The sequence below is a fragment of the Microtus ochrogaster genome, unplaced genomic scaffold, assembly GCF_000317375.1.
Source record: "Microtus ochrogaster isolate Prairie Vole_2 unplaced genomic scaffold, MicOch1.0 UNK2, whole genome shotgun sequence".
Taxonomy (NCBI): Eukaryota; Metazoa; Chordata; class Mammalia; order Rodentia; family Cricetidae; genus Microtus; species Microtus ochrogaster.
The window spans coordinates 4,092,547-4,109,702 of NW_004949100.1; the positions used below are offsets into that span (position 1 = coordinate 4,092,547).

Here is a 17,156-nt window from a genome sequence, read left to right on the forward strand (position 1 = left end):
AGTGACTTTATTTCTTTTTATATTTTTATATTATTTTAATATATTTTTATTATTTAATTTTCAGTTCTTTTTCCTTTTGTATGCTTTTCCTTTAAATCTTTTTGTTTATTTTGTTATATTCTAGTAGGCTTGTTCTTTATTACATGTTATTGTTTATTATAATTGTTAACATTTCCACATGACTATTAGTAATATAATGAAAAAAGGTGAGGGTGTTATTTTGATTAGATGGGAAAATAGAAATAATCTTGTAAGACTCTGGTAAGGGATAACAAAATGAGAATAAATTTTATGAAAAAAAATGTTTTTTAATAAAAAATAATAAATGATTAAATGAAAGAAAAGGGAAAAGATGCTTATTCAAACTGGTATATACCTTTACTAACTAAAAATCTCTAATATTGCAAGCAGAATTTCTAGAAATTAACTGAAAATCAACTAAAATTTAAAAATTTTTAAGAAGATATTTTGAATATCCTCATATGTCTAATTACCAGAGTATTACTAACTTGATAACTAACATCATTGCTATAATGAATATAAATTCTCTTTAAGCATCTCAAAGGTATTAGGCCTTGCGAGAAGAAGTGTATGATGTTTTCTAATAATAAGAGAAATAGTTTAAATTTCAGATTTTAATTACTATCTCACATGCAACAAATACTTTAGTTTTACAGACACAAAAATAATAACAAGGTTCATTTCTAATAATATAGTCAACTGTAAAGATTTTTAGTTGTTTCTCTTTTTGATAAAGTTGCCACTCATTTTATTTTAGCTAGTAACACTACTGAACTTCTGGGTTCATAGCATCTAGAAAAAAATTCATATCACTGCTTTGTGTGCTTTTAACTTTTGCTGATTTTTTTCCAATGTCAGTTCAGTTCTTTCTTCTTTTCCAGCATGATTCAGGAAGGGAATACATAGAAAAGGTGGTTCCCAAGCTTTGCGATGCATCAGACTTATCACGTAAACACTGCCTTATATGGTGGCTTCTATTTGTGGATACTTAAAGTTCTCAAGCGCTCAATCATTGAAGACTACATTATTCAACTATTCATAATAGGCTTTCTTTCTTCTATTTTTTTTATTTTTTCGAGACAGGGTTTTTCTGTAGCTTTTGGTTCCTGTCCTGGAACTAGCTCTTCTAGACCAGGCTGGCTCTGAACTCACAGAGATCTGCCTGCCTCTGCCTCCCGAGTGCTGGGATTAAAGGCGTGCGCCACCACCGCCCGGCTCCATAATAGGCTTTCTTAAAACATTTATTTCTATAGTTCAATGGTTTGATTATTTAGTTGTGTGGTTGATTCATATCTTGATTTTAATTGTAGACTTTTGTGGACAACATAGAAAAGCTCATCCCCTGTTTCGTCTGTACTGAATATGTTACTTCTACAAGTAACTGTGAAAACTTAAATCTACACGATACTCTTGTCTCTCCGTAGACTTGACAACTTGAAGCATTAAGAAAATAATCTCAGCTGTGGGGGTTGCAGAGTAAACAGGAGAAAACGATTTTATAGCCCAGCCCTTTCAAAACAGGAGTGGGGGAATTCCAGGGCACATAGGGAGAGGGGTCATGAATAGGTAACAAAGATGGTGAAGTTCCAAAATGGCTGGCTTATTTTTCATAATTTGAAGAAACAAAAGCCTGAAAACTGAAATCAAAATTTTATGGTTTCTCTTTGGTTTGTTTGTTCTCAGTGAGGCCTTGGCCGATAGACAGACTCACCAAGTTAAAGGCCTGATTAGGACACATTTATCTAACAGTTGCGGGGCAGGCTTTGTCTTCGGGAGTCCCCCTTCTGTTTTGTGGAGGATCTCTAGTTCTGTCTTGTGCTGAATGTGTTTCCTCACCCTGAATAAAAGCATTTCTTTGACAGTTGATTCTCTCTGTTCCTGTTTACTGTTTTACCTCTGCTGTCTGTCAAGCTCTACGTTTTGTCTGCTTTTAATTCTTTAACTGGCAAAAAAAAAAAATTGAACAAGTGTAGACCCCTTTGGTAACAGGACTAGGGAGAGGAAAAAGTTAAAGAAAAGATTCTCAAATGAATGATGTTTGCTTTCCTAGTTGCTCATTAATTTGGGGGAATGCATTTAATTTTAAATATTTTCCAAATAGTATTCTGGATCATGGGGATAGCCTGCTTATTAGACAGATTCAGGAATCTCGTATTTTCCTATTTGCAAAGATGAACACATTACTTCTTCTATTGTTATACATTTTAGATTGTATGTGACAAAGCCAAGTACATATTTGAGAACATTCCTATAATTTCTTTTGTATTACTACATAAACTCATATCTCATTTAGAAAATTGATGTAAACATATAATTGGAATTGGAAGCGTGTCAATCCCATGAAACAAGTATGCTCAGGAGCAAAGCCCATAGTACAATGTGTTCGGGACCGGCCACAGCGTTAGTGCAGCTGCGAGGCAGGTTTATATCCTTACTTTCTTTGAAAAAAAAAGAGACATATCTCAGTCATTACTCCCAGCAGGAAGCTTCAACACTTCATCTAACCTTGTGTAACAGGACAGTGAGTGTCCTTTGACCTAGTTTTGCTCTAGGCAAAGATAAATTTGCCAGGGAATAAAAATTGGATATGAGCATCGCGCTTTTCTGTTCCTGAAAAGAACCCTACAAGGCCCCTCCCTCTTTCTAGTAAATAAGAATATAAATTTAAAATATAACATTTATTTTTTTCTTTGTTAGAAAGTTTCATACATTTATATAATGCATTCTGGTTACCTCACACCTACCTTCTCCTATTTTCTTTCCTTCAATATTAACCCTCCCTCCTCTTTTGAAGTCCCCTTCTCATATCCTTTCCTCTTTGTGACCCAGTGATTGTAATACGGGCCATCTTTGTGCCCTTAGTTCTCTGAAGTATCCCTAGAGCTTGGTGGGCTCTTCTGTCATTTCAAAAGTGAAGAGAATCCTCCCAGAGTGAACTAGTAACCAAAAGTTCATGGGGGTTAGGTATGGTATATTCAGTCACTCCCCATCCATGCTTATCTGATACGATCGGAATCTATGACGGCCAGTTCAATGGTATAAATAAATTCTTATTAAATTGCGAAGCTCTGAATAGCCCCTCCATTTGGTCATACACCTTGGTCTCCCTAAGAGCATCTACTTCAGAAAATTTAGGAATGCGCATATTTTTCCTCACTTGCTTGGAGCTGGATTTTCGAAAGCTTTTATGCCAATACTGCATTCAACTAGTATTTTTCTCAGTGACTTGAGACAAAAGCTTCAGGGTAGTTGGAATGTGTTGTGACTACCCTCTTTAAACAAAGATATACAAAGCTGACTTTCCTCCTGAGAAACCAAGTATACAGGAAAAGGTATCAAGATGTCAGTGATCTTTTCTTCATCTTGGGGCTTAAATACCTACCCTCTTATTTCAGTCAGTTTAACACAAATTGAATTAAAGTTTTCTCCAGTAACCCAGACCCAGAAAGACAATTATGTGCTCACTCATAAGTGGTTTTTAAACATAAAGCAAAGAAAACCAGCCTACAAATCACAAATCCAGAGAACCTAGACAACAATGAGGACCTAAGAGAGACATACATGGACCTAATCTATATAGGAAGTAGAAAAAGATAAGATCTTCTGAGTAAATTGCTAGCATGGGGACCATGAGAAAGGGTAGAAGGGGAGGGTAGAGGCAGGGAGAGAAGCAGAGAAACATGTAGTGCTCAATAAAATCAACGAAAAATATATGTCACATAAGGTATTAGAAAAATATTACATGAAAAGGCAGGGTTCAAATTCATGACAATAGACTCAAAGGAAAAAAAAAAAGAGCCTTCAAAATGTCTTAGATTTTTATAGTGAAAGTTTTGCTTTGTATAATCATATTTTAAGATTATTGAGACCACAAATGTCATATTTCACATTATATCAATGAATCTGATTTCAAATTCTATTTTCAAGGTTCATAGATTTGTTTTTAGCATTTATTTTTATATATCTCTTGAGATATATCACTTTTTTTCTTTTAACTCCTCTGTTTACTTAAATTGTAATCTTCTGGGAAGGAAAGGGCAGACTTAATTATTAAAGTTTTCTCCTTAATTACAGCTCCGAATTACGCATTGAATAATATTCACCAAAAATGGAATTTACAACAGTGTCTAACTTGAAATAACATAACATCCAGCATAAAATATATATAGTAAATTAAGCTATTCTACAAACTATAGATATCATAATTTTCCTTTTTAGTTAAGCTGCTATGGCAAATAAATATTAGCATTTAATTAGCACAAGAAAAATTTGAATTGTTTCAACACATATTGCTGGAAAGAAAAAAAAATCTCTTTATAATTTTAATGTTCTGACCAACTATGGAGATAAACAAATTTCTGTTTAATGATTAATTCTCTGATTACTTATTTCTAAACTTCTTTCAAAAATTTAAATTTTAATCATGTATTAATCCTGTGTAAATATGGTGTTGAATATCAAAAATGAATACCTTTATACATTTGTGATTTCACTAAGTAGAAAGACTGATAATCTTTTGTTTTATATTGTCTGCAACTGAAAGTTTAATGATAAAATGCCAGCTGAGTTTTAGTTTTGAAAGACTTAAGGTCAATGTGAAAATAAGCATGTTATCTATATGATGTTATCTATATGATGCATGGTTCTTTTACTGTACCTGTATATGCAAATTGCACAAGATCCCACAGTGCATTTGGGTCTATGCCTTCCATCTTGATCTCCTCTTGCTTGGCTTCACAAACATCACTTGTAAACATGGCAGCAAAATAGTCAGAGACAGAACTCAGAACAAGCCTGAAAGAGTCATAGGGTCTATTTTAGGCAATGGACATACAGCACAGAACAATGAATTCACCAGACATAACACGGAGCAAAGAATCAGCACAATTGTTTTGTCGGTCATGGTTGCAAATTAGTTTATTAAATTATGTGATACCTAACCCTGATTTCTTCAGTACATCCACAAAATTCATTTCCACTGGCATGGAAGCTCTCCTTATATGTTCTTAATGCTTGTTTCTGTGTCTAATTTACAGCTTTGTTGGCACTGCCTTTTTTCTTTATTTTTATTATAATTCATTAATTTAAAATGACAGTATCTTTTTTTTTACTTGAAATACTTTGAAAACATACAGTTCTTTTGACTCTGATACTCATTTCTTTAGTTGAATAATCATATAAAGCGCAAAATAGAATTTCTTTCAAGTGTTAAGAAAAAGGAAATTATAATCCACAGGAAAGAAAATGGAACTACAAAATGTTGCACTGGGCCAGGTAACCTCAGCACAGAAAGGCAAGTGCCATATGCTGTAACTCATGTGTGCATCTTAGTTTCCAAGTAGTAGATCTTCTCAAGCTGAAGTGAGATATGACAGGAAGCAAGAAGATAGTCAAGAGAGGCGAAAGACTTAGAGACAGAGTGGGGTAGAAGAATATGCGGTGAATATAGTGCCAATGCATTGCATATATTATTGAAATTATTCAACAGAATTACGTTTAAAAACAACTAAATAGGGGCTGGAGAGATTGCTCAGTGGTTAAGCATAGCCTCCAAGGCTCCTTCTGGAGTGCCTAGTTTCAAGTCCCAGCAACCATAACAGCTAACAATTGTCTGTAATTTGATAAATTCAAGGAAATTATCCCTTCTCCTGCCTGCTTTAGACACTAGGCAAACATGTGGTACACACACAAAATGCAATGAATAAAATAAAATGAATTATTGAGAAAAGTAAACTAAATAATAGAAATCATACTTTCAAAAGTACAGTGTGAACTGTACCCAATGACCCATTTAAAATTAAGCTATGCATTACCTTTCACCAGCATAAGAGGTTATGATTTGCTTCGTTAGCCAACATTATTCTGCCCCCAGACACATTTGTGCTACGTAATGACCATTATATGAAATTTTAACAAAGTAACTTTGCTTGCTGCTCTGTGTTTCATCAAGAATTTAAAACTGTGATGTGTATTTGATAGTAAAATGTTTTAATTTCAACTTTTTTCTTAATATTTGTCATTTGTTTTTGAAGCAAGCTCAATCCTGTCAGTCAATGAAAATGTTCTCTTTAGACCTTTTATAGTGTAGCTCTGAAGACAATCCATTATCCTAACTTTCATTAATCAGAATTCTTTTTCTAGTTTCATCTGCAATAACTTATAACATTCTTTTACTTAATGTAGGAGTCTAGATTTATTTCGTTTATTTGGGAAGAGACTGTTTAATTTTGTTATTATCTAGACTCTATTGGTCTTTTAAAAATTAGATTTCAAATTTATTGTTTTTCTGACGTACTATGTCATATATTTATATTTTTTCTATTTTTCTTATATTTTAATAGTTTTTACAGTGAAAAACATACATATTTTAACCCATCATACTTTTACTCTAATTTTCTTAACATAGGTAATAGTTAGGTTGACCACTTGCAACTAAAGGTTAAAATTTATTTTCATATATTTTTCACCTTTTATACAATTCACTCACTGTGTCTAACAAAATTTGTGTTTTAGAAATTTAAAATATCTCATAGTGTAAGTTGTAATTTGTTTGATATTGAGCATTTATTGTTTACTATAGCTTACTTTACGTGATTTCAAGTTATTAAAAATAAATCATTTGCTATTTTTATATACCAATAACAAAATTACTTATTTTCTATTGTCACGTTTATATTATTTTTGATTATTTAAATCCAAATCTTCGCTACAGGGTAAGTTTGCATTGTAGAAGATACATCCCATCACCCTTCTCCTCCAGTGGAAACTATGGGAGAAATGTTATAACATTTTATTATTCCTTTTTTTGTTTAAAGTTTCTACCTTTCCCTTTTTTAGTTTAGTTTGTCAATATTTTTTTTCTCTTTGGAAGGAAGGGAAGGGAGAACTTTTAGAGAGAGGGCTTCTCTATATAACAGATCTGGTTTTCCTGGAACTTGCTTTGTAGCCCAGATATGCCTTACTCACACTCACAGAGATCCACCTGACTCTTCCTCTCAAGTGTTGGGTTTAAAGTTGTACAACAACACCCCCTGGCTGGTATGTATTTATTTTTTAAGTTAAAACTTAGGGCATGTTCAGTTTTGTGTAAGTATAGTAAATTTTAATAATATGTTACATTGTTTTTTTAATTATGATATACTTAGGCAATTTTATTTATCTCTCCATCACCTCTATGGGTACAGTTGTTTTTTTTTTTTTCTCAAATTTATTTTGAATAGTTTGGCATTTGCAATTACAATCACAGTTTTATGAAGACTTTTAAACAAAACTGTAAATATTTTATTCTAATAGTTTGTTGTATATTTATTAATCTTAAGATTATTCATTTACTTTCAACATCCCTTTTGAAAGCATAACTTTTAAAAATATATTTAGAAACAAATGTGACAGTATATTTTTATTTATAATATGAAAATAATAATGATAAAAGGGAAATAATATGAATCATAGTTAAAAGGAAGTTTTCACAGCACAGAAGCAGCTCAAAGTTTGTGGTAATGTACTAGAAATCTATGCATTCTGAGGGTTATCAAGAAAAGTTTACTCACGGACTCAACACGGAATTAAAATTTTAGCTAGCTAATTTTATTTTTTATTATAATGACTTTTTATTGCTCTTAATTAGGTATATATTTTTCTCTGCTCCCCTCCCATTCTACTCTCCCATGATCACCATGCTCACAATTTACACAGGAGATCTTGTCATTTTCTACTTTCCATGTAGATTAGCTCTATGTATGTCTCTCTCAGGGTCTTCTTTTGTGTATAGGTTCTCCGGGGGTTGTGAATTGTAGGATGATGTAGGCTGTTTTCTTTTTTTTTTTTTTCTTTTGTCTTATGTCTAAAAGCCATCAGTGTTTTTGATCTTGGCCATTTTCACAGGTGTAAGATGGAATCCCAGGGTTTTTTTGATTTGCATTTCTCTGATGGCTAAGGATGTTGAGCATTTCCTCAAGTGTCTTTCAGCCCTTTGAGATTTGTGCCCTGAGAGTTCTCTGTTTAGGGATCTCCATGCCATTGGGTAGGTAAAATTAACATAGCAAAATGGCAATCTTACCAAAAACAATCAACAAATTCAATGCAATGCCCACCAAAATACAAGCAAAATTCTTCACAGAGCTTGAAAGAACGATACTCAGCTTTTTTAAGGAAAAGCAAAAAAAGAACCCAGTATAGCCAAAACAATCCTGTACAATAAAGGAACTTCTGGAGGCATCACAACCCCAGACTTTAAACTCTACTACAGAGATAAAGTACTGAAAACATCCTGGTATTGGCATAAAAACAGAGAGGAGGACCAATGGAACCAAATTGAAGACCCAGATATTAACCAACACACCTACAAACACCTGATTTTTGAGAAAGAAGCAATAAATAAAAAATGAAAAAAGAAAGCATATTCAACAAATAGTGTTGGCATAACTAGATATCAACATGTAGAAGAATGAAAATAGATCCATATCTCTCACCATGTTCAAAACTCAAGTCCCAATGGATCACAGACTCAACATAAACCCAAACACACTGAACCTCATAGAAAAAAAAAAAAGCGAAGGACACCTGAACACAGTGGCATACAGAACACTTCCTAAATATAACCTCAGCAGCAAAAGCACTGAGAGTGATAATTAATAAATATGACCTCCAGAAACTGAGAAGATTCTTTAAAGCACAGGACACAGTCAACAAAGACAAAATGTCAGCCTACAGAATGGGAAAAGTTCTTCACCAACCCCACCTCAGACAGAGGTCTGATCTCCAAAATATACAAAGACCTCACAAAATTGGTGATCAAAAAAAAAAAAACAAATAATACAATAGAAAGATGGGTTACAGGCCTAAAGAGCTGGCTAGTTTTGTGTCAACTTGACATAGCTGTAGTCATCTGGTAGGATAGAACCTCAATTGAGAAAACACCTCCAAGAGATCGGGGGGTAACCAGACAAACCTGTAGGGCTTTTTCATTTAGTAGTTGTCAGTGGGCTAGTGTTCAGCTCATTTTAGATGGGAATACACCTGGGCCGGTGGTCTTTGGTTTAATGGGAAAGCAAACTGAGCAAGTCGTGAACAGCAAGACAATAATCGGTATTCCTCCATGGTCTCTACATCAGCATCTTCCTCCATGTTCCTGCCTTGTTTGATTTTCTCTCCCGACTTACTTTCATGATTATGGTGGTGGTACTAGTTGTGGTGGTGGCAATGAACAGTGTAATGAAAAGGTAAGCTGAGTAAACCTTTTATTCCCCAAGTTGCCTTGGTCATGGTGTTTAGTCACAGCAATAGTAACCCTAAGAAAAAAATAGGAAAAAGGGGACATAAAAAGCCATAACATTAGATAGGAATAAAATGTCCTTATACAGATTCTTAGTTCTTCACATAAAAATACCTATGTGCTTTATGTTTGTGTTTGTGTGTGTAGATTAAGGAAACCTTGTAAAAAGAAAAGAAAAAGAGAAGTAAAACATAACAAATAAAAGATAAGACTTCATGCTTATGAATAAAAGGAAACACATAAAACTAACAGGCTTGTCAACGGAATGTATTTTGGTGCTCACATGAATAGGTGAATTTTGGCATTTTTTTTAACTTCTAAGAAAACTATGAGGAAAATGAATTACTCTAATGAAATTTTTTTCTGAAACTTTTATCATGTAGTTTCACCTGCTATGTTCTTTAAATTCTATTTAATATGACTCAGGGTCTGTTGTTAAACAACATGCACAGAAGGATACATTACCTGTTTAAAAAATAAATATCTTAATAATGTGATTGTATACTTAAGAAGCATCTTCTAGAATTTATAAAGTTGGAAGTTTCATTAGTTTCACATTAATGCTTAGGATACTAGCATATTAGAAATAGTTAAATTTATCACATTTTGTGCATTTGGCTGGGCATTAGAAACTGTTGTAAATATTGATATTTTCAAACATTGACAAAATGGTTAGGATACAAAAAAACTAAATTCATGCCAAGGGGTATGCCTACTTTCTCACATTTTGAGATTTTAAGGCAGGAGAATCACCAGATCGATCTGGTTAGGTAACATTAACAAATAATAAATGAGATAGGCCAGAGAGTTGGCTCACTCAACAGTTAAGAGCCTGACTACTCTTTCACAGAAAATGGGTTTGATTCCTAGAATCCACATGGCAGCTCACAGTCACCTACAGATCCAATTTTGGGAATCTGATGTCCTCTTCTAACTTTTGAAGATAGTGGGCACATATGTAGTGTAAAGAATGTAAAGAAGCATTCTTCTATTGTGGAATTTAGCTTAAACTATGTACAGATGCATTGCACTTGTTTATGCTGCATTTGTTTAATGACATAAAGGTGTGTTGTTTTGCTCTTCTAAGCCACCCCGTTGGTTTAATAGAAAAATGAATGGGCAATAATGAGGAAGTGGAGGAATAGATGGCACTGGTGGGCAGAGAGAATAGGTAGGAGAGGTAATCTAGGCTCAGGAGAGAAGGGAGGATGAGGGAGAAGAGTGGGAGACTCTGGGAGCCAGCCAGCCAGGAAGTCATGGAAGAAGCAGGAAAAACAGGACATACAGAATCTGGAAAAGTAAATGGCCCAAGGCAAAATGTAGGTGAAGAGAAACAGTTTGAATTAAGTAACAAGAGCTTGTGGGACAAACATAAGATAAAGCTGAGCATTCATAACTAATAAAAATTTCCATGTCATGATTTGGGGCTGACAGTCTGAGGAAACCTGATACATACTTACATATTAAAGTAATGTCAATAATATTATAACAACTAATTTTATTTAAAAAGCATAGCAATAAACAAATATTTTAATCTAGCCAATTAAATAAATGTGTGATAGTTGATCAGCTTTATCAAAGTGATATTGCTATCTCCATAAATATCTGAATACATCCCTATAAGCATGAGTATTTCAACATAAACCCAATCAGCTTGTATTTACACGCAGGAAGGTCACATTTTGAAGAGCAAAATATTTTGTGACATACAGTGTGCAAGTTTAAATCATCAAATGAAATCTTCTCTATCAGCTCAAGGAAAATGTTTCCAGCTCCACAATAGACATATATAAAGATGAATCCTGCATTTAGACTTACTGACACAAAAGATTTGAATTAGAGTCTACGATTTAATGTTTGGCAACAACCCAACATGTGCTTATTCAGCTGCAGTTACTCCAAGGGAATCTGGGGCAAAAATTGCATCAGTGAGAGAATGTAGCCACTAAGGAAAATCTCTTATTGGGTCACTAAATTCTTTGCAAACCTATTAAAGATTCCTATGTTCCACTTATGTTTACTATGGTGTTTGATACTGCCAAGCTCCCTCTTTTTAAAACCATCCTTTAGTTATAGAGCAGTGATGAATTTCTTATCTCAGCTTTACCTCTTAGTCGGTGACTTCTCTTTCTTTTACTCCTGACCCTTTCTTTGTCGAATGCAGTGGACTTCTGTGCTTTTCCTTAATATTAGCCTTTGCAAAACCACTCTTTAGAACTGCTTTAATAATCTGTGCTATGACTCGAAATTTAACTGTTCTGCCGCAGTGCCATTCAAAATATGGCCAAATGTCACACCAGCATTTAACTGTCTTCAGAATAAATTCACAGTGCTCTGCCTGGTAATTTTCTTAGATTCCCCTATTCTTATGTCCGATTGTTATGGCATTAGGGATCCTCCAGGTGGTATGAATGAAGTTTTTAATCATGTCGCTCTGAACTCCTTTCCCTATTTTAAATACCATCATTTTGTTTGTCTAGGTTTTCTATATCTCCTTTCTAAGGCAGAGACATTCTGGGTCAGTGTCAGCATTACCCATTTGCTTACTTTAAATACAACACAAACTCACCTACTCTTTGTCTGGCTTTCCTATGTCCTATTTGTAAGGCAGAGACATTCTGGTTAGTCTCAACTTTACCCAAAGGAAGCAAGACATTTCTTCCAAAAGGCTCCATTGTCCCAGCAAGAGTGATCTGAATCCTTTGCCATTGAAAGCCTCATGCTCCGAGCACTTCATCCTCCAGCCTCCACACACTCCTCATCTCTAGGCAAGGAATGGATCCAATGACAAGTACTAATACACCAGTCACCAGTGCCTACAATTCATTCTGTGAAGCACACTGTATCAATCTGCACGAAGAAAATCCTCCATCTCTGTGGAAGACTGAAGGAGGCACAAGGTACTTGAAGTAGATAAAGGAATTTACTATCATTCACTACTGGGTTAAAACTGAGTATTATTGGTCAAACATATTGTGTTGTAAACATAGTCTGTATATTATGTGACTATGACAGTTCTACTTCTTTTCTTTTTTCTTTTTTGTTTTTCTGAGACAGGGGTTTTCATTAGTTATGGAGCCAGTTCTGGAACTTGCTTTGTAGACCAGGCTGGACTTGAACTCACAGAGATCCGCCTGCCTCTGCCTCCTGACAGCTGGGATTAAAGGCATGTACCAACCGCACCTGGGCGTGACAATTATTTTTAATGGAAGAATATTGAATAAACTCTTACCACATGACTGATACAACCTACTGAATTTGGCTTTATTGTTTTCTCAAGTGTTTAGATTTTTGCATAATGATAAGATTATGTGAAATATTAATGAGTTTTATTTTTCATATAATGAAATTATTAAATTATCTTCTAATTCAGACTTTAGAATGTAGTATCTAAACACCAATAATACTAATTCTAAGAACTATGACTCCTGTCAAATTTTTTCTGTTTTATTTTTCTCATCCACTTCTTTTCTCTCCAACTCCCTTCTGCATTTCTCTCCTTTCTTCTTTACTTCACTTTCTTAACCTAATCTTAGATGTTTGAGAATATGTTCTTTGAAGAAAAATATTTTTGGTAATTCATATGCCAATAATTAAAATATGTATTTTTTTGGGTTAAGATTATCTTGATCTAAATTCTGACAGATTCCATACTCTGAAAACAGTTCAATTATTTAATGTAAGCCAAGTTTTCTTTCATTATGAGATAGAAGGAATCATAATTATTTATACTGCTTACTTATGAAGGCATATAAAGGTAATGAATATTTTTTGAAATTCAATAATTTGAATATTAGTTTTATCCAAAGATTGAAAGCACAGCATGATTCATATAGAAACTCAGAATTTCAAATCATAGAATTAGATTTTCTTGTCCCAGTCAAATATTGACATCTTATTATCATTTAAATTTTAATTTCATCAATTTATAACTAGTTATATCAAGCAATGACAGCTCAAATAGATACTTTTTTTCAAATAGATACATGACAACCTACCCTTCATTTTCCTCTCTAGACCCTATTCATTATGAATAAGCTTGGAAGTTTATGGTATATAATCATCCATCCTCTTACTACTAATAATAAAACTTATTAACTACTTCTTTTGGTACAACAGATCACCCTAAACTACTGATGACAATATATGATTATCTTAGTATTTTTCATAGTATCAAACCATGAATGAAGTCAATATTTTTAAAATAATATTTTGAAATTAAAATAAAATTGCATCATTTCCTCTTTTGCATTTATCCCTCCCAATACTCATTATATATACATACATACATATATATATATATATATATATATATAAATATATATAATAAAATAAAATAAAATTGCATCATTTCCTCTTTTGCATTTATCCCTCCCAATGCTCCCATATATACATGTCTTGCTATCTTGCAAATTCATAGACTTTTTAAAATTGTTGTTATGTATATTTGTGTGTTTCAATATGGATATATGGTATAAATGCAAACTTCTCAGTATATTTATTTATCACTAAGGTATTATTAGCCCTTTAGAGCTTTCTATTTCAAGAAACTTAGACTTGTAATAAATTACATATGTGCAAAATCATGACACTTTAGAAGTCTAAGTAACTGTGGCCATATAGTTAGAAACTACCATAAGCTATAAAGATCATTATCCTTACTTGCTTCCCATATTTTAAGGTTAAGTTTTTGTTGTCATAGACAGCACACATTTCAGACACACAACTGAGAACAATCCATCTGAAACTTCCCTGGAAATCTGGTCTTTCAGATCTGCCTCTCAATTTGTTTTACACATTAACATACAATTTGAGATGTCTTGTGTTTTTAAACAAATATACATAAAATTATTATATGAATTAATTATTAGAATGAATCAAATTTATTCAGATTAAATAAGAATAGAAATAAACCTGACAAACATAGCTAGAATTTTAAGTACATTCTATAGATTAAGAACAATTTGCATTTTTTATACATATTGCATGATACATTTCGATCAATAATGACAAGCATTTCTTAATTAGTTTCTAGTAAATGACATTTCAGTTTCACAGTAGTATTTAGAAAATAATTGGACATAGTAAATTACTGTAATTCTTATCATTAGTAAAAGTTTGGGCTGCATATTATTTGTGTGCATGTGTGTGTGTATTTGTGTATGTATGTATATGAAGGTGTCTGCAGTGATATGCATATCTGCTCTTCATAGATATCATACACACAATACTGATTAATTTTAAAGTGTATAGGAATACTATTGAAAAGGTTTAAGCCTTTGGACAATTTATTCTTTTATTAACTTTGTATTATATGAAATTGTCATGGAAATCTAAAATTAAAACTCCTTTTTCTCATCTGACTTAATTTTCTGGAGAAAAAAAGAAAAACACCTTTTTCTCTTGCTATCCACATGGAACTGGATTCAGTTTCCCCATTGATGCATAAATGCAATATTATGAAAATATTTACTAAATTCTAAGAGACTGGAAATTTTGCTGGACCTCACATCGATGGTTCATAATACACAGTAACTTTAGGTGTAAGGGATCTATCCTTCTGTCAACTCCAACTGTTTCTTTTATGTGCCTTTAAGAAAACAAAGGAATAACCCGTATTATTACTTGCCTAGTATTTCTGTGTTGTCAGTTTCTACACCATAGTTAGAGTCTTACTTACATACTCTTTCACGCCCTGACCCAATCAATTCATGTGTGTCATTCATTGACATAAGCAAATACAGAAAATAAAGACAATTTTCTAAAATCTATCATTAAAAAATTTATGAATACTGATTGATAAAAATGATATTTCTTTTCTGGATCAGTTTGGACCAATTGGAGACAGTGACTCAATCTGTTACAAAACTCTTTGAAAATATCTATCTGTCTATCTATCTATCTATCTATCTATCTATCTATCTATCTATCTATCTATCTATCTATCTTCTCTATGGGATTCTTTCTATGATCTTCAATACAGTTAGAGTAATGTTCTCTGTTAGGGAACAGCACAAAGTCATAAGATGGACACATACAAAGACAGACAGACGAGGGAGAGACAGAGTCACAAGACAACCTTCTTCAGGCAGTCACAAACTCAAACTAATGCGACAGATAGAGAATAGAAGGCATGAGAGCATGAATAGAGAATTTAGATCCGGATTGGCTCTTCATTAAATCACCTTGCGTGAAAGTGCTTTGTTTATTTTCTTAATGCAACAGCAATGAATTATTAGTAACTCAGAGTTAACCACTAAGACATATAGTATACACAGGTATGCATATTATTATAGGAATATTTATTTTTAAGTCTTTAGATTTATTTTGTTTATGAATAGTTAAATAGTTAAATTATATTGTTAGTTCCCCTCAACGTGAAGTAACAGTACAACAACAACCCAAGTTCTCTGAAAACTTATGGTTCCTTTTTACTATAACGCTCCAAATTCTGAAGGCTGGACAACAGTCTATCACTCTTATAAATATGCACAATTCCAATACTGACATGCCCGTACCTATGAGCAGGTATTTTTCGATTCCCAACAATTAGGATGACATCACAGAGCTGTTGTTGCTTTAAATAATTCTCCATCTTTCTAAATGATTGCTCAGCGTGATGAACAGCTTGATAGAATTCTTCAGAGCTACTGGAATCCAAATCACTTTGAGGTGTCAGTGAGTGACTAGTCGCTGTCAACCTATAAATCACACACAGAGACAGAAAGATGATGTTTATAAAGTGCCAGTAATGGTCCAGAGAGTTATGTCCAGTTTTACAATTTAGGAAACTTTATTTAAAGATATGTTCATGGAAATCAGGTGAAAAAAATCATAGAACGTTTAAATAAAATTATTTGTTTTAGGAAGCAGTAAATGAATTGAAAACAATGTATTTTCATGGCTTAAAATGTGACTTAAAATAAATTTTTGTTATAAAGATATCAAGTAAGTGAATCTGAAAAGTGTCAAAAATAGTATATTGATTAAATATTTATTCAAAAATTTATTATTGTTGGACATTAAAATGTGTTTAAAAGTTTTGTGATCTACCAACGAGAATACTAAGCTGCAATAAACATAAGAACTCTTTCTATCTTTCTGGGCTACATTAGTAAAACGGAAAGACATTGCAATAAGAAAAGTACGCGAGCTCACAAAGACAGCTGTCATAAATTCTTACTCATATGAAGATTCTAATAAAGAAAAACCTCATGCAATGTGAAAGTAAAATGATTGTGATTAGAGGCTACAGACATGAAGGGTAAAAAGCGGTGGTAAATGTTATCCAGTAAGTACAAAATTACAGTAGTGTAGGACGCTGAAATTGTGTGACTCTGGTACACATGTAAAGGCTATAGTTGATGAATCAAGTCATCAGGAGAAAATTTTGGATACTCTGCACCAAAATGATGAATGATTGACATAATGAATATACTTATTACCTTTGTTCTATCAATTCAAAAGTTATGCCTATTAAAAGTTCATAGTATGCCTCATAAACTTTTATGATAATGCTTCATTTAAATTTTCTTAGCATTATTATTGCACTTTAACTTCCATAATCAATACAAATAAAACTCTATTAAAAACTATGTTTCCTAATAAATTCAATGCAAAACTACCAGTAAGTTAAATTTAAGAAGTTGCTAAAAATAAACAAAGAACAACAACAATAAAAAAGCTTGTGATATCCTTGTTTTAGAACATGACCAAAATTAATAAGGATATTGAAAGGAATTAGTTGTAAGTATCTTCAACACACTAGCAAAACTCTTGAGAAAAATATTGGCAATGGAAATAAAAAGTCTTCAAAAGGAGGAGGGGCTTGGCCCTACCTCAACTTGGTACACCATACTTT

General features: G+C 32.9%; 1 protein-coding gene across 2 annotated transcripts in view; it reads right to left on the minus strand.

The window, feature by feature from the left end:
• Nucleotides 1–17,156, minus strand: part of Klhl1 (kelch like family member 1) — a 224,276-nt gene that overhangs the window by 118,570 nt on the left and 88,550 nt on the right. For both annotated transcript variants that reach the window (XR_003378522.1, XM_005365350.2), the window contains exons 2-3: nucleotides 15,814–15,996; nucleotides 4,679–4,815 (exon numbers count right to left, since the gene is read on the minus strand). Coding sequence is in view for 1 of the 2 variants with exons in the window: in XM_005365350.2 (XP_005365407.1) it covers nucleotides 4,679–4,815; nucleotides 15,814–15,996 (320 nt within the window). In the remaining variant the exon portion in view is untranslated. The remainder of the gene's footprint in view (nucleotides 1–4,678; nucleotides 4,816–15,813; nucleotides 15,997–17,156) is intronic.